The 24,028-nt window shown below is 40.6% G+C and overlaps 1 protein-coding gene across 1 annotated transcript; it reads right to left on the bottom strand.

Moving 5' to 3' along the window:
* Nucleotides 1-21,865: 21,865 nt before the first annotated feature.
* LOC147639591 (auxin-responsive protein SAUR71-like) lies at nucleotides 21,866-22,835 on the bottom strand. The gene has a single exon (XM_086822203.1). The coding sequence runs from the start codon at nucleotides 22,720-22,722 to the stop codon at nucleotides 22,183-22,185; it is 540 nt and encodes a 179-aa protein (XP_086678329.1). The 5' UTR covers nucleotides 22,723-22,835; the 3' UTR covers nucleotides 21,866-22,182.
* Nucleotides 22,836-24,028: the final 1,193 nt, after the last annotated feature.

The raw sequence follows: 24,028 nt of genomic DNA, 5'->3' as shown, positions 1-24,028 counted from the left end.
GATGTAAAGCGATGTGGATGTGAATGCGATGAGATGTGGATGAAATGTGATGTGATGTGAATATATGTGGATGTGAATATGAATAGATGTGAATGAGATGTGATGATATGTATGGGAGTGATGTGATGTAAATGGATGAGAATAAGATGTGAATGTGAATGGATGGATGGATGTGGATAGATGCGCATGTGAATGACTGGATGGATGAGATGTGAATGGATGTGATGTGATGTGATGTGAATCGAGATAGATGTGAATGGATGAGATGAGATGTGAATGGATGTGATAGATGTGATGTGAATCGGGATAGATGTGAATGGATAGCATGAGATGTGAATTGATATGATGTGATGTGATGTGGATCGAGGTAGATGTGAATGGATGAGACGTGATATGAATAGATGTGATGCGATGTGATGTGAATCGGGATAGATGTGAATGGATGAGATGTGATGTGATGTGATGAGAATCGGGATAGATGTGAATGGATGTGATGTGGATCGGGGTAGATGTGAATGGATGTGATGTGATGTGGATCGGGGTAGATGTGAATGGATGTGATGTGGATCGAGGTAGATGTGAATGGATGAGATGTGATGTGATGTGATGTGAATCGGGATAGATGCGAATGGATGAGATGTGATGTGATGTGGATCGGGATAGATGTGAATGAATGAGATGTGATGTGAATGGATGTGATGAGAAATGGGATCGATGTGAATGGATGAGATGTGAATGGATGTGATGTGATGTGATGTGGATCGGGGTAGATGTGAATGGATGAGATGTGATTTGATGTGGATTGGGGTAGATGTGAATGGATGTGATGTGAATCGGGATAGATGTGAATGGATGAGATGTGATGATAATGGATGTGATGTGATGTGATGTGGATCGGGGTAGATGTGAATGGATGAGATGTGATGTGAATGGATGAGATGTGATGAGAATGGATGTGATGTGGATCGGGGTAGATGTGAATGGATGAGATGTGATGTGATGTGATGTGGATATGGGTAGATGTGAATGGATGAGATGTGATGAGGATAGATGTGATGTGGATCGGGGTAGATGTGAATGGATGAGATGTGATGTGAATGGATGAGATGTGATGAGAATGGATGTGATGTGGATCGAGGTAGATGTGAATGGATGAGATGTGATGTGATGTGATGTGGATATGGGTAGATGTGAATGGATGTGATGTGATGTGGATATGGGTAGATGTGAATGGATGAGATGTGATGAGGATAGATGTGATGAGATGTAATATGATGTGATTGGATGAGAATGGATGAAGGACAATGGGAATACATATTTTTGAATGTGGATTAAGTAAAGTGAATTGATTTACAGGAATGTGGAATCCGATACGGTGGATGAGGGACCAAGGAAGCGGCCTATGAGTGAAGCGCTAGGTGACTTGTGAAGGTTCCTAGAGGGTGCTGACCATACGGTGCTCGGGCTCTGGGTCGCCGAGAAGATACCCACACGTGCATCGAGGAAGAACATGGAACAAGGTGTTAGAGTTGTTTTCTAAACTCGGGCATGGATTTGGTTGATTGGCCTTGCTGGTCCTCAACGGATGAGTCCATGGCTCTTTTATATGGATCTGTTCATTGATCTTGTTGATCTTCAACGGAGAGTCCATTTGGATTTTTTTAAACCTCGCACCTTTTCACTGCTACTCACTCATTTACAGACTCTCTTTTACAGCCTCTTACTAAGGGTTTGTTCCCACACACACACCCATTCACTTGTAGATTTTAACACCTCCCCTCAAGTGAATAATCCTAGCACACCTGGACACTATACCAAGTTTCCCTCTTACTTGATAGCCCGCCGATCATTGCCTCAAGTCCCTAATTCATAGTCCTTGACACTCTCTCTATGTTTCCAAGGCTACTACAAGTGCCCGTGACCTTGACTAAAGTGCTCACACATACATCTACCACATGGCCTACATCATTGGTGGCTCAGAGGTGGTTTTACTCTGTTGGGGCAGGTTACATTGGGTTGTGGGGTTTCTCTCTCTCTTCTTATAGATTTTCACATGGCTCCTCACTTCTTGGAGCCTCACATCTTCTCTTGTCTTCAGTCTTCTTGTTGTGGCAGCTTCTCTTCATGCGTGCATGTCTTCCTTCAATGCTTCGTCTAGCTCTTCTTTCAGTCTTCTTGTTGTGGAAGCTTCTCTTCACGCGTCCATGTCTTCCTTCAATGCTTCGTCTAGCTCTTCTTTTTGGTGTTGATCCTCCTCTCTTGAAAAGCGATATTCTTCTTCTTTCATGGCTGGGGCCACGAGCTTGACCTCTTGACACTTGTTCCATGTGGGCAACATATTTCAATGTATTGTTGATCTTTTGTGCTTTTGATGTTTATCTTGTGTCATTTTTTTAATTATGCAATGCAAACCCAAATCTATGTGGGAGGTCTTACCTCTTGCCTTATTTTGGACAAGGGTAGTGTCTAATCCCATTTTTACAATGATGTAATCACCCATGTGTGCCCAATACATAATGCATATAGCATTGATTCTTATTCACATTCCCAAATGCAACACTAGCTGTGAATAGCTTGAATTTGAGTGTGATTTGCAGGTATTAACCAAGGAGCAAATGTAAGATGATGATTACAACAGATTTGTCAGCATAAATTCACTAAAAAATTACATAAAGCCAAGTGTAGCTGATCTGTATTGGGTGGTTGGAGTATCAAACCATCTCCGAATTGCAATCTGAAGTGATAGGGATCTGTATCAGATACCCAATGTGGTAAATTTGAACCCTCACTTGCACCAAAATACAGTGATTAGTGCTGATTAATAACTGATTAGTAAAATAATCCCCTATTTTGTGTGCCAAAAAAAGAGTGTGCGAGGAGGCTAGATCTAGGGCCTTAGAGTTCAAATGAGCTCAAGTCCTTTCAAAGGCAAGCTAGTCTAGTAGAGGATCAAGCCAAGAAACAAAAGATTTGACCAAACATTGAATGCTTAATTTCTATTTTACCAAAGTCACTTGCTGTAAGATTCCTCCCCAACCTCTCAAGATGTCCAGCATCTTCCCCCTATAATCAAATCCCTCTTCAGAAATATAAAAGATCTTATTTCTACCTGTTTTGGTCTAGAGAGAGAAAATATTCTAGAGAGAGATTATTCAGATTTTGAATATTTTTGGATGGAAAAATATCTCTTCTTATTAAAATAAGTTCCCCCGAAACAGAAGTTTAAAAAGAATTTCAGAAGGTGCATTAGAAATAAATTATAATCTGTTCAAAAGGCCTTATCCTAAGGGTCCAGATTTTCTAAAAATTTTAAATTAAGGTTCCTATTGACCAATAAGATTAATCCAAATGTAGGGAGGAGGTTAATTGAAGAAATAAAGAAAATCCCCCCAAAAATGAGTAAATACTCACATAGGATGAAGAGTGGACTAAGGACCAAAGGAAATACTAAAAAAATGGATTTTTGACACCTCTCACACTGGAAATTCCCCCCTCATGAAGGAGGCGCCTATTTCACATGTGTGGTGGAGTTTTCAATTATCAAAAATTGAGATATTTTATCTCTTCTCTCTCCTAATTCAAGTCTAGTTCCAAAAAGTAAGCTAAATTGAGATATTTTATCTCTTCTCTCTCCTAATTCAAGTCTAGTTCCAAAAAGTAAGCTAAATTGACCTAAAAATGGTCAAAAATTGACCAAACTGATCTGGAAAATTCTAGAATTAGTTTGCCTGGTTAGGAGCTCACTTTTCCCTATAAATAGAAGCCTCCCCCTTTGTTGAAGCTTAATAGTGTTTTATGCATTGTTACTCTACTCCTCCCAAGAGCCAAGAACTGTGAATTTCTTAATAATTCACTAGTTTTTGACCATTCCCTCTTCTAAAGATTTGGTGGTGGCCACTCTTGTTGCAAACAAGAGTAGATCCCTCAAACCATCAAGCCAAAGGAAAGCTCCCAGAATTCATGTAAGTTAGAAATCTTATATTTTTCTTTACTCTTTTAATAGTTTTCTAATTTTTGTTTTGTTGAAATGATAAATCGATGCTATGCCTTGTTGGAAAGGCTTTCCCACTCTCTCATTCTTAAAATCAGCCCTTCTTTATCCTAGTTAAGTGATCTAATAGTTGGAATTAAACTTTTCATATTTGTGACGCGTCCGTCAGTTTTCGGCCGTTTTGGCTAAAAACGACCGTTTCGGCCGTTTTCCGTGACGCGTCGCGGGATTTCTATCCGGAGGGACATGGTGCCCGAGGGGTATGGTAGACTGCCCCGAATATAATGCATCTATATGGGGAGGAAGTGCTTGGAGAGGCAAGGCATGGACCCATAGTAGGCACTGAGACGCACTCACGCACCGCGGGTAGGCACGTTAGGCCTCCCGCATTGCGAGTGGGGTTGCGCAGTGCCGAGTGTCCCGGGGGATGCTCTCCCAACCTTGACGGAGTCGGGACCGTAAACGCCGATGGGACCACAAACGGTGGAAAAATGGCCGCCCGCCGAGGCCGGCGAGCCGTGCCGTGCCAACGGGCCGAGAGGAGGTCGGGCCGGCGAAGCATGGATGGAAGGCAAGTCCCGAGCCGAGGGCGAGGGAGCCAGAGCCGGGCTAAACGCAAGTGATCGGTGAGACCCGCAAGGCATACGCGTGAGACGCGCTTGACGGGTCGGTGGAGCCGAGTCATGAGCTAGCAAGAGGCCGCGTGCGGCAAAGACGTGGTGTGTTCGTGCCGGATGCTGCATTGTTTCTCTTTTAAAAGTAAAAATTGATTAGTTTAGAGTGCTTAAAACCAATTGGGATTAATTTTTATAAAATTAAAGTAGAAAGAACTGAAAAATGGTCAGCCATACAAAGGAGGTTATGGCAAAATTTTCTAAAATTTTGTGAAATAAGTTTCATCTCTTATTATTCTAAAAGAATAATCCCTATTGTTTGTGTATTCTAAAAGTGTCATTTTCATTCTATGCATAGAAAAATGCATAGTAGAACTATATTTATTCTAAAAGTGTTATTTCCATTAGATTTAAATTCTATGCATAGAAAGATGCATATTGGTTATTTTTATTATTATAAAAGAGTGATTTTCATTAGATATAAACTCTATGCATAGAAAGATGCATATTGGTTATTTTTATTATTATAAAAGAGTGATTTTTATTAGATATAAATTCTATGCATAGAAAGATGCATATTGGTTATTTTTTATTATTATTATAAAAGAGTGATTTTCATTAGATATAAACTCTATGCATAGAAAGATGCATATTGGTTATTTTTTTATTATAAAAGAGTGATTTTCATTATATATAAATTCTATGCAATATAAAGATGCATATTGGTTATTTTCTTTTATTATAAAAGAGTGATTTTCATTAGATATAAATTCTATGCATAGAAAGATGCATATTGGTTAATTTTTTTAATTACAAAGGTGTTACTTTGATCAATATTGATTTTTATGCATAAATAGATGCATAAAAGAATATTTTTTCATATAAAAGTGTTAGTTTCATCAAAATGGATTTTTAATGCATAAATAGATGCATAAAAGAATATTTTTTAATTTAAAAGTGTTACTTTTATCAATATTGATTTTTATGCATAAATAGATGCATAAAAGAATATTTTTTTATTATTTGATGACCTGAAGATGGTTCGGTCAGGGTATGTCGAGTTCCGGGAGAAAGTCTCGGTGTTGGTCGCATCCTTCAAGGATGTGTTTGCGTGGAGTTGGACCGAGATGAGAGGGATTGATTCACAGTTCTACCAACATTGGATCAATCTAAAGCGGGCTGCCATCCCTATCGGGCAATAGAGGTACCGGATGAACCCAAACTATGCCAAAAGGGTGGAGGAGGAATCGGACAAGATGATTCAAGTTGGACTCATATATTTGATTGATCGGGTGACATGGTTGTCCCCGATCGTGATTGTTCCAAAGAAAAACCAAAAGTTGTGGGTATGTGTGGATTACTAGAATCTGAATGCCGCAGCCATCTCTGATCCCTTTCCCCTACCCTTCACAGATTCCTTGCTTGATGTTGTAGCTGGCCATGAAATGTACTCCTTCTTGGATGGATTCAGTGGCTACAATCAAGTTCAAATGGCCACGAAAGATTGGCAAAAAATAGTTTTTATCACAGAATGGGAAGCCTTTACATCCAATGTCATGACCTTTGGGCTCAAGAATGCTCTTGCCACATTCCAGTGCATGGTCTAGGAAATTTTTACCGATTTTTTGACCACTTTCATACAGGTATTCATTGATGATTTCAGTGTTTTTGGGAAATCATCTCAATATTTGATGCACCTGGCCAAGTGGCGAGTTTTCAGATTGAGCTTGAATCCAACTAAGTGTGCCTTTGCTATCCAAAGCGGTATGCTACAAGGCCACATCGTCTCCAAGGAAGGCACTACAGTAGACCCGGCCAAAGTGGCAGTAATTCGGAAAGCTCCCATCCTTAAAATGTGAAAGAGCTCAGAAGATTTTTGGGGTAGGTCAGATGGCATAGCCGCATGCTCTAGTATCTGGCCCACATAGTCGTCCCCTTAAACCAACAGATGGCGCAGATCAAAACGCCTTTGACCTACTAGTAGTTTGGTAGGCCAATTTCAACTGGATAGAGGAATGTGACATCATGTTCCGGCGTCTCAAGCTAATTTTGTCCAAAGCACCTGTTGTCCAAGCCCTGAACTGGGAATTGCCCTTTCACGTCTTCATGATGTCTCTGATGTGGCAATCGGTGGCGTTCTAATACAGGAGTTCGAGAAGAAATGGTTCTAGCCAGCTTACTATGCTAGTCTCACACGATATCCAATGCCGAGCGGAACTACTCCACCACACACAGGGAAGCACTTGGCATGATCTATTCAGCCACCAAGTTTCATGACTACTTGCTAGGTAACAAGTTTACCTTTCATGTGGATCACTCCGCCTTGTTGTATCTAGTGGATAAGCAGAGTTTGGCACGTAAATTGGTAAGGTGGATGCTTATCCTCCAAGAGTTTGAGTTCACAATAGTGCACACCCTGGGCGCAAATCATACAATGGATTACCTATCCTCGAGAAGTGCCAGCGGAGTAGCGGATGACCTACCTGATGCCAAGCTATTCACAGCCGACGCAGTCATCCCAATTTCCCAAACCTGTGTATGATGAAATGCTAACATCTTTTGCCACATGTTTGATGGAGGATAGCCTTTCCAGAGATCAGTGAAAGCGGATTACTGTTTGTTGCAGCCAATCCTTCCAAGTGATAGAGCTGACCAGTTATACAAAAAGGGGATTGATCAAATCCTTCGATGGTGCATCCCACCACCATGAAGCTGTTCTCAAAGAAGCTCATGAAGGAATTAGTGGAGGACACTTCACCAGAGAAGTAACCGGGAGGAATATCCTCCAAGCCGGTCTCTGGTGGCCGACTATAATTGGTGATGCCTATAGATGGGCCAATTAGTGTGACGTATGCCAGCATCTTAGCCAGCCCTGACAGATAGAGACAGGATACCACAAAATCTGATCTTTCCCCTGCAACCATTCGAGAAATGGGGCCTCGACTTCATAGGCCTATTTAAGCCACTACAACCCACTTCACAGGTAACAAGTATATCCTAGTGGCCACAGATTACAGCACACCAAGTGGGTAGAAGCCCGAGCTCTCTAAGATAACACAACCAAGTCAACTACCAGATTTCTCTACAAGATGATAATTATTCGGTTCAGATGCCCAATCGAGCTGATTAGTGACCAAGGGAAGAACTTTGTAAATGATGTCATTTGAGAATTGGCCACTCAGCATCTCATTATCCAAGCGATCCACAGTGTATTATCCGGCAGGACAACGGTTAGGCTGAGTCGACCAACAAAATTCTCAAGCGGATCCTCACAAAGTTGGTCAATGAAAATCGCACTAACTGGGATGAAAAGATGTACTCAGCTTTATGGGCTTTCTGCACAGCATACAAGGTCTTGACAAGAATGACCCCATTCAAACTAGTATACGGCACATAGGCAGTCGTGCCAATGGAGTTCCTGGTGCCGAGCCGTCGGATTGCTATTTCCAAGAAGTAAAGCTCAGAAGAGTCCCTCTACAAAAGCAGCATCATCTAGATCAGCTCCTCAAGGTGGATGAAGATTGCTTCAAGAGCTTCTTCATCACCAGTCATCCAGAAGAAGTGGGTCTCGACCGTCACTCCAAGTTCCACCTCTTCAAGGAAGACAATCCGGTCCTGTTGTTCCAGTCTCTCGGATGGGTCCACATCCGGGAAAGTTGCAGTTTTGATAAACATGACCATTCTGGGTGGTGTAAAAATTTTACTATGGAACCTTCCTCCTTGGCACACTTAATGGAGAGCGACTCTAGAAGCGGCTACTGCACCTGCGAGACCATACCACGTGTCGATGCCACCTTATCCGTTCATTGATGAGGCGGCACCACTAACCCACTACTTGGGCATCCATAACTTTAATGACAGCACCCCTCTTTGAACAATCATCAAAGATTCATCTTGGGTGCCGAGTGATGTGATGCAACCACATCATGATTATTTGATGTCTCGCAGCAATCATGCATGGTAACTCTTTTGTGTATCTATCTGTTGGCATGTAACCCGTCTTCTTGCTCCAAGACACAACCTTTCGCCTACAACTCCCTTCTCTCTTGTGCACCACCTTCTCTACTCCTAGCCATGGTGACCTTCGAGCCCTTCTCTAGCATCGTCACCGATACCACCAAGGTGCAGCAATGGCTGGGCATCAAAGAGGCCAACCGCTTACAGAAGAGCAACACACACACAAAGCTGGGCCAACTACTAATTCTACTGTTCCCCGGAGGTATAAGGCATGTGACAAACCTGGCCCCAGTTGTGCTGTCGAAGCAGCCAAAGTACCACCCCCCTTTGTGCCTGCACCCCCCACATGAGGTACAAAACACTGTAGAAGTATAGTAAGAGCAACCAATGCCTCTCACCCCATCAAGGTCGCGAGCTCGGAACAAACATCAAGCCTCAACACCAAAATAGGGTGCAGCCTCTCAGTCCCAAGTCAAATGAAAGATGGTATTGGCCTCCCAAACCTCCAAAGAAAACAAACAGTGCACCCGAGAAACCCCCTGCCTATCTCTGTCACCCCGGCACAATCCGTCATAGCCTCCACCACCACACGTTCCTCCATGTGAAAGGGCGCCCAATCAACATCCCCATCGCCCCATCGGTACGCCGAGTACCTCGCTCGATGCTTCCAAGGCAAATATGCTCACCAACTTTGCCTCCAACAAACTATCAAGAGAACTACTTCTAGCAAGAGGATAACACTCTCCACGGTCAGATGGCAAATACCCAATGGGAACTCACTTTGGCCAAGGAAACCGGAGACCTCGTTGCCACCAAATTTTCTGGTTTCCTCGACTCCATCAAGGCCCAAACCCTCCACAACAAAACCCACATCACATTCCCCGCTACCAAATCCATTCCCACACCAACCGCTTCTCCCCAATTCAATCCTTCACCCCAACCACTCTCCAGACCCCTATCATATCCACTGTGCTGACTCCTCTCCAATATTCCAACACACCCTTGTCCCCTCTAATCCTTCCACTACTTGCTAGACCCATCGGTGTAACTGTCTCTTGCATGTGGTACCATCTCTCATTATACCAGTACTCAGGAAATGGTAGTGTGAGCGTGGTTCACAGACCCAACAACGTTCTCGTGCAGGTGGTGTTGGGGGCTATGCCTGGTTTGTTTTGGATCAGGTGAGTGGTTGCCTTCACCTAGACATGATGATAAAGAGCTCAGGGATGGTACTATTTATTATCCCTTCGCGCAATGATGGGGTCCATTTTATGGATGATACAGGGAGGAGGTTTTACTACAGTTTTTCGTAAGTAATAAATCAAACATACAAGAACGCCTTCAAACGGTGGGGTGAATAGAGAGACAAAGACTTTGTCTACGTTATCCAATGCCTGTATGAGTGATTTCCTAATCCCCCAGTACCATGCATTATACTTCCCACTGGGCTAGAGGCTGCATTAGAAAGATATTTGTGAACAACATGAGGTCGTCCACCATAAAGAGATGTGTGAGGAAAGAAAGAGGCATGTTGCGCTCAGTGCTTAGTGAAAATGTGGAAGAAGGCAATCAAGGATGTTAATGATGATAAAAGCCGACACATCATTTGCAATTGGAGAAGTTGTTGAGATTCAAGCTCAATGTCAGCTTGTGCCAGTTGCACTATGTGTTGGCATGTTAGGTAGCAGCATGTGTGACATAAATGACCGCGTCCAGCTGGTCATAGTATGTAGACATTAGCTAGGGTTAGGAGTGTGTGGACACAATTTATGCATTGTGTGAGAAGGGAGATGGCTTCCCTCTATGGTTAGGGTTTGCAATATACATTAGGCTTTTCTCTTGTGTGTGAGTCTCCTCTCCCTCTACCTATTTTTCATCATGGTATCAGAGCCTGGTTCTCTCTATTAGGGTTTATGAGTGAGTGAGAGAAGAGGGAGAAGAAGTCGTGAGTGAAGAAAAGCTGTGAAGCTTGCCATTGATGCTGTGAAGCTTGGAGCACACCGATTTTCATCAAATCTGAGAGCTGGCCTACACCGGGTAAGGACTACTAAACACCCTTGAGCGGATTGCAAGTGATTCAAGCACAAACAAGGCAAATCAGGGTTGCCCAAAGCAAAAGAAAATTCTGGTTTTTTGCAAGCTTTCCATTAGAGCTTGAAAGCAGTGATGTATTGTGCAAATGGATGCAATCTGGCAAAGGAACATGTATGTGACAAGGATTAATGTATTGGCAACTCATGTGCAAGCCCTACATTGAATTTGGAGCAAAGTTCATGCATTTATGTGAGAGGAAAATCACTAGTTTGAAGCCTTCACAAAAACAGAGAAATGATGCTCATGTGGATGCAATTAGAGCTAGTTTTTTGCAAAAATCAATCAATTGACGGATTGATTACATGCCTAGGAGTTTTGGGCACCCATATCTATCTTCAAATACCTTTCTAAACTCACCAATTCTCCTCAGGAGCAGGCGGCGCAGCTTATAGGGAAGGCAGAGAGCAATTTTCTCACCATTTTGAAAAATGGAGGCCAAATACTACTTGGTTGATTGATTAAACTCAAAACTTGCTTAGCAATTGTGTGATACACATACTTGAGGAGGTTTCTATATGATTGGTTGAAGTAATTATGTTTTATGGAGCTGATTAAGCAAGCTGTCTACTGTGATTAGTGAAATAGAGGGTGATTAATCGGCTAATTACTCTCTCATCTTAAACAATTGGTCTAATTCCTTTTACATGGAGTTAGTAGACATCAATGCTAAGCTAATGAATGCCTGGTCTCTCAATTTGGACAAGAATCAAAGGAATTAGAGCAATTTTACTACTGGTCTTTTCTGGTTTTACTGGTTTTTTTCAAAACAGAGAAGGAGATTTGACAAATTTGGTATGTACCCACCTTGGTTGGTGTTGATATGCAACATTGAGCTTGTTTAGGTGTCAATGCAAGTTATCCACACTTGATTGAACCACTACATTGCAATTTGGAAAGCGCGCCAAAATAGGGTACCTTGGACTGCGTATGCCAGTTCATTTTGGATGCAATCAGTTTGATTTTCTACATCAAAAGTGAAGTTTGTTGAGTACTTTGGAGTACCTGGAACACTTATTAGAGTGTGGTTGAGCTGAGAAAGGCTCTTTTACAGATTTGGACATGTGCGGAAGGTGTATTTGCATTGAGCAAATATGTCAGACAACCTAGTACTACAGATTGTGGGTGAAAAGTTGGATAGGAAGAACTTCCAGGCATGGAAGTACAGGATCAAAAGCTTTCTAAAGGGAAAAGGTTTTTGGAACCTTGTTATAGGTGCGGAGCCAGAGCCGGAACTACCCGACAACCTACATAGCAACAGGTTGTAGCTCATAAGCAATGGTCAGAAAGAGCATACAAAGTTTTGCATTACCTATCTATATGTATCTCAGATACTATACTCATACATATACATGATGCTGAGAATACCAAGGATGCATGGGATACATTGGTAAAGCTGTTTGATACTACAGACACTAGTGCTCGCAAGTCTCAGTTGAGACAACAGATTCACAATGTGAAACGGTAAGGAAGAAGCATCCATGATTATGTACAAGAGATAAAGAAGTATGCAGATGCATTGGCAACAATCAATGCCCCTATGCCTGATGATGATTTGGTTAGACATTACCTTGCGTGGTCTTGGCAAGGAGTATAAGTCCTTTGATACATCTATCTTGGTTCAGAGTACAGGTTTACCAGATTTTGATGAGTTGGTTTCACTCTTGCTTTTTGAGGAAATCAAACTCAGTGACTCTTTTCATGATGCATCTACTAGCCATGATGATAATGGCAAGAATCAGGCTTTCTATTCACAAAGGGGACTTAGAGGCAGGGGGAGATTTTCATCACGTGGCCGTGGTAATGGTCGTAGATGGCAGGACAGGTGACCACAACAGAATTTTCAGCCTATATATGGTGCTAGAGGTGGTCGTGGATATACACCTCAGAGAGGCAGAGGTAATCCTCATAGTAGAGGACGTTGGCAAGGCCAACAAACATCTATGCAAAATGTGGAATGCCATTACTATGGGAAATTTGGTCATATGGCACGTGATTGTTTCCGCAAATAAAATGATTTGAGAGGGGGTAGAGCACAACATGATGGACATTATGCACAACATGGTGATGGAAATTATGCATCAAGCAGTAATGATGACAGCGCAAATCACTTGTTTGCCATGAAACATGTTGTGGGATCTATGATGACAAATGGTGAAAGTGATGACACTTGGTATATGGACTCTGGAGCATCATACCATATGACTTGTCATGGCGAATGGTTTGAGCATATGAAGCCTATGGATGTGAAAGGCTATGTGGAAATAGGAGATGATACCCAACATGCTATCACACATGTTGGAAGTGTACCATTGGTTATGCACAATGGTGAAACAAAGTCTATGGTAGATGTCTTGTATGTGCCTTCTATTACAAAAAGTTTGGCCTCAGTTGGTCAAATGGTCGAACAGGGTTTACAGGTTCGTTTCAATGAGCATGGTTGCTTTGTTTTGAGGATTTCAAAAATGGATGTAGAGTCATTGCTGCCAAAGGCAAGAAAGAAGGCAGGTTATTTAAGTTGGATGCTGGGATTCCTGAGTTGAAATCAGCCATGTTCTCTAAAAGCTGAAATGTGGTAGAGGACATTAACATGTGGTAGAGGACATTGACATGTGGCATAAAAGAATTGGACATGTGAAAATACAAAGGTTAAAGAACATGCATGCAAGAGGCATTGTTAGTGGGATGCCTAGATTCAAGTATGATGGGAATATGCATGTTTGTTATGCTTGCCAGTTTGGAAAGCAAGCAAGGTTACCGTTTCCTAAAGAAGGCTACATGAGTAGCAGGCCACTTGAGATAGTTCATAGCGATGTATGGGGTCCTACACAAAACCCATCCATTAAAGGCAGCTTGTATTATGTGACATTCATTGATGATTTCAGCAGAATGACTTGGATTTACTTTCTCAGAGAGAGAAAAGTGAAGTGTTGGGAAAGTTTATGGACTTCAAAGCTTTTTTTGAGAAGCAATATGGCTCTTGGATAAAATGTTTGAGGACAGATGGAGGTGGTGAATACACCTCACATGCTTTTGAGAATTTCTTGAGAAAGCATGGCATAAGAAGGGAGTTAACTTAAAGGTACACACCTCAGCAAAATGGTGTTGCTGAGAGGAAGAATAGAGTCATTTGTGATGTGGCCAGGGCGATCTTCAATGAAAAGAGCATGCCAGACTATTATTGACAGAAGCGTGTGCCACAGCGGTGTATGTACTTAATAAGACACCCACAACAACCATACATAAAAGTACGTCGTCAGAGATGCGGCTTATAGGTTTTAGGCCAGACATTGGACACCTCAAAGTGTTGCATAGCTTATGTACATGTGCCTGACGAGAGAAGGAGGAAGTTGGATCCTAAGGCAGAAAACTGTGTGTTTGTTGGGTATGCACAGGATCGCAAGGCATATAAATGTTACAATCCACAAACTAGGCAAGTGGTTATCTCACGAGATGTGGTGTTTGATGAACTCGCTAGTTCGTAGAAAGCAAAGGATGAGGGTGTCATTGATTCCATTGATGCTGATGTACATGTGAACTTGCCACAAGCAAGTTCTATTTCTATGTTTGGGCCAGCAGAGTCTGAGAGTATACGTCCATGGTCAGGACGCTTTGAGACATGAGAGTGTGAGCACTGGGAGTAGTGCTGTGAATAAAGGGAAAAGAAGGTTGAAGGAATTCGCATTACAGGTTATGAGTCGTCAAGTTCAGAAAGTTTGGATGAGGAACTTAGCATACCAATTTTACGCACACCTAGATAGATATGTGCCCCCACATGCTAGAGTGACAGGTGTTCAGAGTGATCCGCATGCATTGCGGAGATCCCAAAGGGCCAGGTATCCAGTTGACAGGTTGACATATCGTGTCTTTGCTATGCATTATGCATATATGACCTCTTTGGTGAAGCATGTGGAACCTACATTCTATACAGAAGCTATTGGGAAGCATGTATGGGAGAAGGCAATGGATGTTGAGATGGACGCATTGGTTCATAATGAAACATGGGATTTGGTTGCCTCACTACAAGGCAAAAATGTCATTGGTTGCAAATGGGTTTACAAGGTGAAATGCAAGTCAAATGGTTCCATTGAGCGCCATAAAGCGCGATTGGTAGCTAAGGGTTATGCACAAACCCAAGGCTTGGATTATGATGAAACATTTAGTCCAGTTGCAAAGATAGGAACAGTGAGGGTAGTCATTGCTACGGCTGCACAGCAAATGGTTGGGAAATGCATCAAATGGATGTGAAAAATGCATTTCTAAATGGTGATCTACAAGAGGAAGTTTATATGGCACAGCCAGAAGGATATGTACACCCGAGGTATCCCACTCATGTACGCAGATTAAAGAAAGCATTATATTGTAAGATTCCTCCCCCACCCCCTTTTTGATGTCTAGTATCTTTCCCTATAATCAATCCCTCTTCAGAAATATAAAGACCTTGTTTCTATCTGTTTTAGCCTAGAGAGAGAAAAATATTCTAGAGAGAGAATATTTAGATTTTGAATATTTTTGGATAGAAAAATATCTCTTCTAATTCAGATGAGTTCCCTTGAAACAGAAATTCAAAAAGAATTTTCCAATGTGCAATTGGAATTAATTGAAAATAGGTATAAAGAACCTTAGCCTAAGGGTCTAGATTTTCAGAAATCTTTAGACTATGGTCCAATTAAGGTTCCTATGGACCAATAGCATCAATCCATGTGTAGGGAGGAGATAAATCCAACTTGTAAAAAGAAAATACCCAAAAATGAGTAAATGCTCACATGAGGTGAAGAGTTGAAAATGTACAAGGTTTATTAGTAAAAAACTATGTGCAATATTAAAAATATGAGATATTTTGGGTATAATGATTTTATTATGACACATATGTAAGGAAGGGGAGTCCCTTAAATGCTCACATAAGATGAAGAGTTGAAAATGTACAAGGTTTATTAATAAAAAACTATGAGCAATATTAAAATGATTCCATTATGACACATATGTAAGGAAGGGGAGTTCTTTAAAGGAGGTGCATATTTCACATAAGATGAAGAGTTGAAAATGTACAAGGTTTATTAGTAAAAAAACTATGAGCAATATTAAAATGATTCCATTATGACACATATGTAAGGAAGGGGAGTTCTTTAAAGGAGGTGCATATTTCACATGCTTGAATGAGTTTTAAACTCATAAAAATTGAGATATTTCATCTCTCCTCTCTCCTCATTCAAGTCTAGTTCCAAAAAGTTAGCTTAACTGACCTAAAGATGGTCAAAAATTGACCAAACTGATTTGGAAAATTCTAGTTTGGTTAGGAGCTCAATTTTTCCTATAAATAGAAGCCTCCCCCTTGTTGAAAAATATATAGTGTTTATGCATCGTTACTCTACTCCACCTAAGCCAAGAACTGTGAATTCATTTAATAATTCACTAGTTTTTGGAGCTTCCCTCTTTCTTCAATCCCCATTAGTGGCTCCATCAACATACTTAACCAATTGATTGGTTGGGGGCCTCTACCGTGAACAAAGAATCAAGCAATTTGTAAGGTAATTAGTGAATATTGATCTTTCTATAATTTCTCAATGTTTCTCTCTTCTCAACCCCTCTCAAGCTTGAGAAGCTTAATTGGTATGATTTTTTTAAATGCTATTAAAGTTAATTGGTGAATAGTAGTGAAGAGTTACATAATTTATTAAATGCTATTGAAGTTAATTTTTATTTATGTTTAAATTCTAATGGTTTTTATGTAATTTCTCTCTCTCACTCAAGAAATGGTCATACTCATGACCCATTCTCAATCCACATGAAGCTTTTCATAAAGCTTTTCTTTAATCCAAGATTAAGCTATGCTTGAGGCCAAATTAATGGCTTTTTCCTATGCTTTTAGTTTATGCATATTGATGATTCAATCCATTATAGATTAATGATCCAATTAGAGATCATTTTAATTATTTTCTTAATGATAAGCTTTATCCCTTAGAAAAAATTGAGATTTATCAGTCATAGCAGCGGAGCTATGGCCAAATTTTTATAAAAATTATGCATAAAATAATTTCATTCAAAGCATAAAAAGAGGACTTCCTACCATATTCTAGGAATTATCATCCTAGATTAATTGAAAGAATTTCATTATAATCATGGAGAAATTGAATTTTAATATCATGCATAAAGGATAATTTTTTTATATTAAAAGTGTTACTTTTATCATTTTTAATTTTCATACATAGAAGTATGCATAAAGGAAAATTTTTTATATCAAAAGTGTTACTTTTATCATTTTTAATTTTCATGCATAGAAGTATGCATAAAGGATAATTTTTTTATATTAAAAGTGTTACTTTTATCATTTTTAATTTTCATACATAGAAGTATGCATAAAGGAAAATTTTTTATATCAAAAGTGTTACTTTTATCATTTTTAATTTTCATGCATAGAAGTATGCATAAAGGATAAATTTTTTATATTAAAAGTGTTACTTTTATCATTTTTAATTTTCATGCATAGAAGTATGCATAAAGGAAAATTTTTATATCAAAAGTGTTACTTTTATCATTTTAATTTTCATGCATAGAAGTATGCATAAAGGATAATTTTTTTAATATCAAAAGTGTTACTTTTATCATATTGGATTTCATGCATAGAGGTATGCATAAAAGTTGAATATTTTATTATAAAAGTGTTACTTTGAGCATACTTGAATTTCATGCATAGAGGTATGCATAAAAGATATGGGAAGTGATAAGATATGATAAGATGCATGTGGATATGGATATGGATGTGTATGTATGAATGTGGATATGGGATGTGGATGTATAAATGAGGATGTGAAAATGGAGATAAGCATGTAGATGTGGATGTATGGATGTGAATGTGGATGTGGATGTGGATGTATGAATGTGGATGTATGGATGTATGAATGTGGATGTATGGATGTGAATGAGGATGTAGGTGTGGATGCATGGATGTAAATGTGGATGTGGATGTATGGATGTATGCATGTAGATGTGGATGCATGAATGTGGATGTATGGATGTGAATGAGCATATAGATGTGGATGTATGGATGTGAATGTGCATGTAGATATGGATGTATATATGTGAATGGGAATGTGGATGTGGATGTATGTATGCATGTGGATGTGGATATGGATGTGTATGTATGAATGTGGATATGGGATGTGGATGTATAAATGAGGATGTGAAAATGGAGATAAGCATGTAGATGTGGATGCATGAATGTGGATGTATGGATGTGAATGAGGATATAGATGTGGATGTATGGATGTGAATGTGCATGTAGATATGGATGTATATATGTGAATGGGAATGTGGATGTGGATGTATGTATGCATGTGGATGTGGATATGGATGTGTATGTATGAATGTGGATATGGGATGTGGATGTATAAATGAGGATGTGAAAATGGAGATAAGCATGTAGATGTGGATGTATGGATGTGAATGTGGATGTGGATGAGGATGTATGAATGTGGATGTATGGATGTGAATGAGGATGTGGATGTGGATGCATGGATGTAAATGCGGATGTGTATGTATGGATGTATGCATGTAGATGTGGATACATGAATGTGGATGTATGGATGTGAATGAGGATATAGATGTGGATGTATGGATGTGAATGTGCATGTAGATATGGATGTATAGATGTGAATGGGAATGTGGATGTGGATGTATGTATGTATGTGGATGTGGATGTATGAATGAGGACGTGATAATGAATGTATGCATGTGGATGTGGATATGGATGTGTATGTATGAATGCGGATATGGATGTGGATATGGATGTGTATGTATGAATGTGGATATGGGATGTGGATGTATAAATGAGGATGTGAAAATGGAGATAAGCATGTAGATGTGGATGTATGGATGTGAATGTGGATGTGGATGTGGATGTATGGATGTGGATATGGATGTGAATATATGATATGTGATGTGAAGGAATCTGAAGTGAAGAGATGGAAAATGATGTGATTGGATGAGTACACATATAAATGAAAGGTGGAATAAGTAATGTGGATTGTATGAGGGATAATGTGGAAAAATGAGAGTTAACATAGAAATTGTATTTGTAAACTGTTTATAAATGCTGTTTGTAAATGGCTGTTTTATGTCAAGAATGCTGGGAAAGCATTTTGACCGTCTTGTGATTAAGGTCGTGGAGACCTAACTGATAAAGTTGCAACTGCTGACGGAGAGTCAATGGAGGACGTCTCACGTAGCAAGGTCGGCCGAGGTCTTGACCAGCCTCGGTTCGATTAAAATGGTGAGCTTCCGGTACGGTGGATGAGGGACCAAGGAAGCGGCCTATGAGTGAAGCGCTAGGTCACCTGCGAAGGATCCTAGAGGGTGCTGACCATACGGTGCTCGGGCTCTGGGTCGCCTAGGATACCCACGCGTGCGTCGAGGAAGATATTGGAACAAGGAGTAAGAGTTGTTTTCTGGAACCGGGCATGGATCTGGTTGACTGACCTTGCTGGTCCTCAACGGATGAGTCCATGGCTCTTTTATATGGATCTGTTGGTTGATCTTGCTGATCTTCAACGAGAGTCCATCTTGATAAGTGATTATATTGTTGAGTATTATGGGCTAGGAACTATTGAAACGGCCCCTGTGTGGACAGGTGGTGAGCGTTCTAGTTGCCAATGATGCCATAGATACTCTGATGAAGGAATGATGGGAAATTATGAATCAACTGGATAAATTGGGAGATTGTGATCAGTGGTACTATGGTTTCATTAAAGGATTGTTTTAAAGTTAGCTGATGCTAAGAAAAAGGCAATTTTCATATTGGGTGTGTAAGTGGTGTGGCTAGTTTTATGTTTGCATGAAATTCCGGCTAGGGGGCCTTGGAACTCTTTTCCTTGGTACCCGGGACAAAACCTAACCAAATTCCAAATTGGATCCCATCACTACAGTGGTTGGGCGGTTGGCTAACCCATGGGATCGGATGGGGTTAGGCTGGACTGATGGATCCGTAAATCGAGATTTAATTTCTATTATTACGATAGATGAAGTAAATCCCGGATAGAAATTGTTCTATGGATAGGAATCAACGGCTGTGCCTCTTGATGGGGAAAAAAGCGTTGATCCCAATGATCCAAGTGCAAGTTTCTTCCTTGATTTGACCAAGTACCGTTAAAGGTGCAGTCAGATCAGTTGATCCGTAATGATCTTGACTACGTTAGAGTAAAGAGTTATCCTGGTGGAATCGCCCATGCTTTCCGGGTAAAGGAAGTTTTTCCGGTTTCGGTTTTGGACAAACCGACGGATTAGTCTCTTGTCCGGATATCCGTGGGCGAGGCCCCGAACGAGTGTGAGACCCCTACCCACGCATGATGTGCTACTTCCGCTGCTAGTAACCCGAATCCGTTGCGCGGTGGAGATCGGGATCTCACATATATGGTTTGAAGCAAGCACCTCGTGCTTGGAGTGATAAGATAAGCAGATATCTTATCTCCCTTGGATTTGAGATTTCTTCAGCAGATTCTTCACTCTATGTGAAGAAAACAAATCATGGGATTGTCTTACTTGTCATCTATGTGGATGACTTGATTGTCACAGGAGATCATGCTACAAATGTTATGCATATGTCAAGAAGGCATTGAGTGGGCAGTTTGATATAAAAGACTTGCGTGAATTGAGATATTTTCTTGAGATTGAAGTGATCAAAGACCATGCAGGTACATGGTTAGTGCAGCGGCAATATGCATTGGATATGTTGGCAAAATATGGGATGACAGGGTATAAGCCAATGAGTACACCTTTGGAGCAGAATGTGAAGCTGCGGGCTGATTTTGGTGAAGAGTTGGATGATCCATCTATGTATAGAAAGATGGTTGGCAGTCTTATTTACATGACTATCAGATGCCCGGTAGGGCTAGTGAGCCAATTTATGCAGAGTCCCAGAAAACCTCATTTGGATGCAGTGAGACACATTATGCGATATGTAAAGACCACTGCACATTATGGTCTTCTTTATAGTCGGGTTCACACTATGGACCTTGTACATTTTAGTAGTATAGTAATTTTTCTCATAGTATGTACTCTTATCTTTATGTTATGGTTGAGGTATGGGAAACATTACTTTTGCGTGTAGTCGCATTACTTTTATATCATTGTTTGTAATTGTTCCATGTGCTTTATTGATTATTGATTATAGGATCTAGCCAAGCGTACATGTGTATTGTTGGCTGAGATGAAATTTATATAAACGTAGCCTAGGTATAATCTTGACTAGCTTTTGGGCCCCTAGACACTTGTAAATGTTAGGCCATGTATATAAGTCATTTTCAATAATGAGAAAATGAACTATCCCATTAGTCACAACTAAGCTTCTATTATACCACTTGATATTTTTTTAAAAAAATACACACATACACATATAATTCATTCAAGCACCTATGTCCCTAGGGCATGCTTTTAGGTCCACTTTGGCATGCTTCAATCCTATATAGTGAAATGAATTCAAGAGATGATGACTTTCTTCAAAATATCATGCAAGGTCCATGGATGAGCCCAACTAAAACTGATTGCATGTGTTTCCTACTAGAGCAATTAAGAATATGGGGAGGAAGAGAGACACCCTTACTTCTTGAAGCTTGCTCTTTCTTTATCCATTGCTTCTTTGGTAAAGAGCCCAGCTCAATAATCTACCAAATCATCTTAAGAAGGAAGCGTGGTAAATAATTCTTGGGCATCTTTGGAGAGAACATATCACTCACCTGAGGACGAGTGCGTTTGTAAAGTATGTTCACATACATCTTTAGCCCATGTGCTTCTTCAGTATTGGCAGGCGCCGTCCTCATCCGCAAACAAATTGCACGGTGCATGGACAGGAGCGTTTGTGTGTGACTAGCTTGAGTGGCTAACGCATGCATGCATATCTCAAGTATCAGTACGCATTTAGCTCCTCAAAATAACCAAATGCCAAATGCAGCTGAGTCGACAGGATGAGAATTGCAACGCGCCGTAGCTGCATGACCCAGTCTAGGGAAGTGTAGTGTTCACAGAGTAATTTAGTGGTTAAATAGAATTCTAACGTCATGAATGAGGTCTTAAACAAATCTAATTAATTAGTTTCCATTGATGAAAAAACAAAACATTAACGAAAAACTAATTCGTGCTAGACGTCTATAGTTATGCCAAATGAGACCAAATTATAATGTAAAGAATATGCCAAATGCAGACAATTCGAAAATACAAGACAAAGGGCAAACACTGATTAATTAATTCAAACGAAATATACACGAAGAACATGTTAGGGATGTCCCACAGACTATGTAATTTGAAGGTACATGATTGGGGATTTCCACAGAACATGTCCAGTTACCAGTACAGAGAGATTACGACTAGACGCAAGATATATGCCTTTCCCCAATTAGGGCACAAGCAAGACCCCAGTTTAGAGCTCCCTTTGTCTGTCTACTCTAATTATTAGATTTGGTAGTAATTACCAAGGCCTAATTAAGTACATTAAGCCAACGAACAATTAGTTCGGCTGCAAATTAAAGATGGAGCATGGATCTAGTTACTGCATGGGGTGTAATGAAGCCCAAGCTCAGTAATATTACTCTCCGCTTGCAGCGTAAGATTTGCTTCTTGCAAGAAACAACTTTCAATGTGGTAGAAATCTAGCAGCTCGCGGAGCTCCGGGCCACTCTCGAGATGATCTAGGTGCTTGTTATCCACCATCCAAAGTAAGTGCTCAAAGAAGACGACCTCGCAGGCTATGGTGAGCCCCCCTTTTTGATAGAACCCAAACTCTTGCTCGGTTTTCTCGAGGAGGCCACGGAAGAGTGGGTGGTTGATGTGCTCCGTTCTGATGAGAAACCTTCTACGCTCTCTGCCAACGTACACTGCGAGGTAGCCCTCCGGAGGTAGGGAGGGCTGCTCTTGTTGATCATCATGGTCGTGCTCACAACCAGATCTACGCTTCCTTGGGGAAAGGGCCGCTAGTGTTCGATCTATGGTGGCCATCCTTCTCCACTTCTGCAGCATCTGCCTGAGACGCACTATCTGATGAACCTTACTAATCTTCACAGGGCCGGAGTTACCGCAACTCATGTTTTGTGTGTGTGAGAGTGAGTGAGAGAGAGAGAGAGAGAGAGAGAGAGAGTCTGGACTCCAAGCAAAGCTCGCCAAGTTTGAGAAAAGTAGTCAGGAGAGAGACTCGGCGGAGTGCCTTTTTATTGCTCTCGACGGCTTAGAATGTATGCATGTACATTCTATTGCAATATGCATGCACGCATAACAGCATAATGTCTATTTATTCATGCGTGACATAATCACAAGATAAAACCCATTTCTTTCCATATCTCACAATGCATGCATTTTAGGGTGTTTACACACTTGGGTGGAAGCTCACCAAAAAGTTTTGCCCAACCAATCAGATCACCACAATCACCCGCCCGTCTGACATTTGTTTACAAACTGTGACCACGCCCATGCACCCTTAGTGCTGATGTGTTTGTTGATTGGAGCCTAACAACCACCATCCTGCCCATAGCTCTCAGTTGTTGCAGGACACCTTTTTCGTGGGCATGCCCACGGTCTCTAATGGGTATTGTCGCCCAGCAATTGTTTATCAAAAAGGTGCCTACCCATAGCTCTCAACCTTTTTCATGGGCAAGCCCATAGTCTATAAACACCCTTAGTCTCAACATGTGACGTCAAAGAACGTTTCAATGTAGCCTTTACATTTTTAGTTTCCTAGTGGTGGGGATCCATTCCTACAGTTGACACTTTATGAATGCCTTGCAAGGAACCAACTTATAGCTATGTTGACACTTTATGAATGCCTTGCAAGGAACCAACTTATAGCTATGTTGCTGCTTTTTTGTCTAATAATGCACTGATCCACCAAGCATTCTCTTTCTTCATGAAATGAAATCAAGTATACATAGAAATGAAATCAAGTATACATAGGCTAGCACTCAAAGAACTCCATGATACATACGCTAGCACTCAAAGAACTCAAATTTTTTGGCCATGGCTAAAATTTAAGCATAGTTTGAGCTAAACTAAAGCACCCAATTTGATAACTTAAAGGAAAACACTAATGGCTCAAAGAGATTGATTACACCCAATGTTATTCATGGTATTTGTGCGGATGATGTTGTGCATCAGACAAAAGAGAACTGGATGTGTTATGTGTTAGGGATGATAATCATTACTCCTTGGTTGCTCAATATTCTATCTTTAAACTAGGATAATCTTATTGATAAAACTGCCAAATTTGACATTGGAATTGTCCTTTTTAATCTTCCTACAAAGTCTCCCTAGTAGTGGATTTCAGCTTTCTTTGAGGTGATTATCAATGTTGATATAAGGACCCCTTCATTTTGTATATATTGAGATGAACTGGGTGTTA

Source organism: Cibotium barometz, chromosome 3, assembly GCF_041138505.1.
Source record: "Cibotium barometz isolate CiBa-2024 chromosome 3, ASM4113850v1, whole genome shotgun sequence".
NCBI classification, from domain to species: domain Eukaryota; kingdom Viridiplantae; phylum Streptophyta; class Polypodiopsida; order Cyatheales; family Cibotiaceae; genus Cibotium; species Cibotium barometz.
The sequence above is the reverse complement of the archived record's forward strand: the minus strand, read 5'-3'. Positions and strand labels throughout refer to the sequence as shown.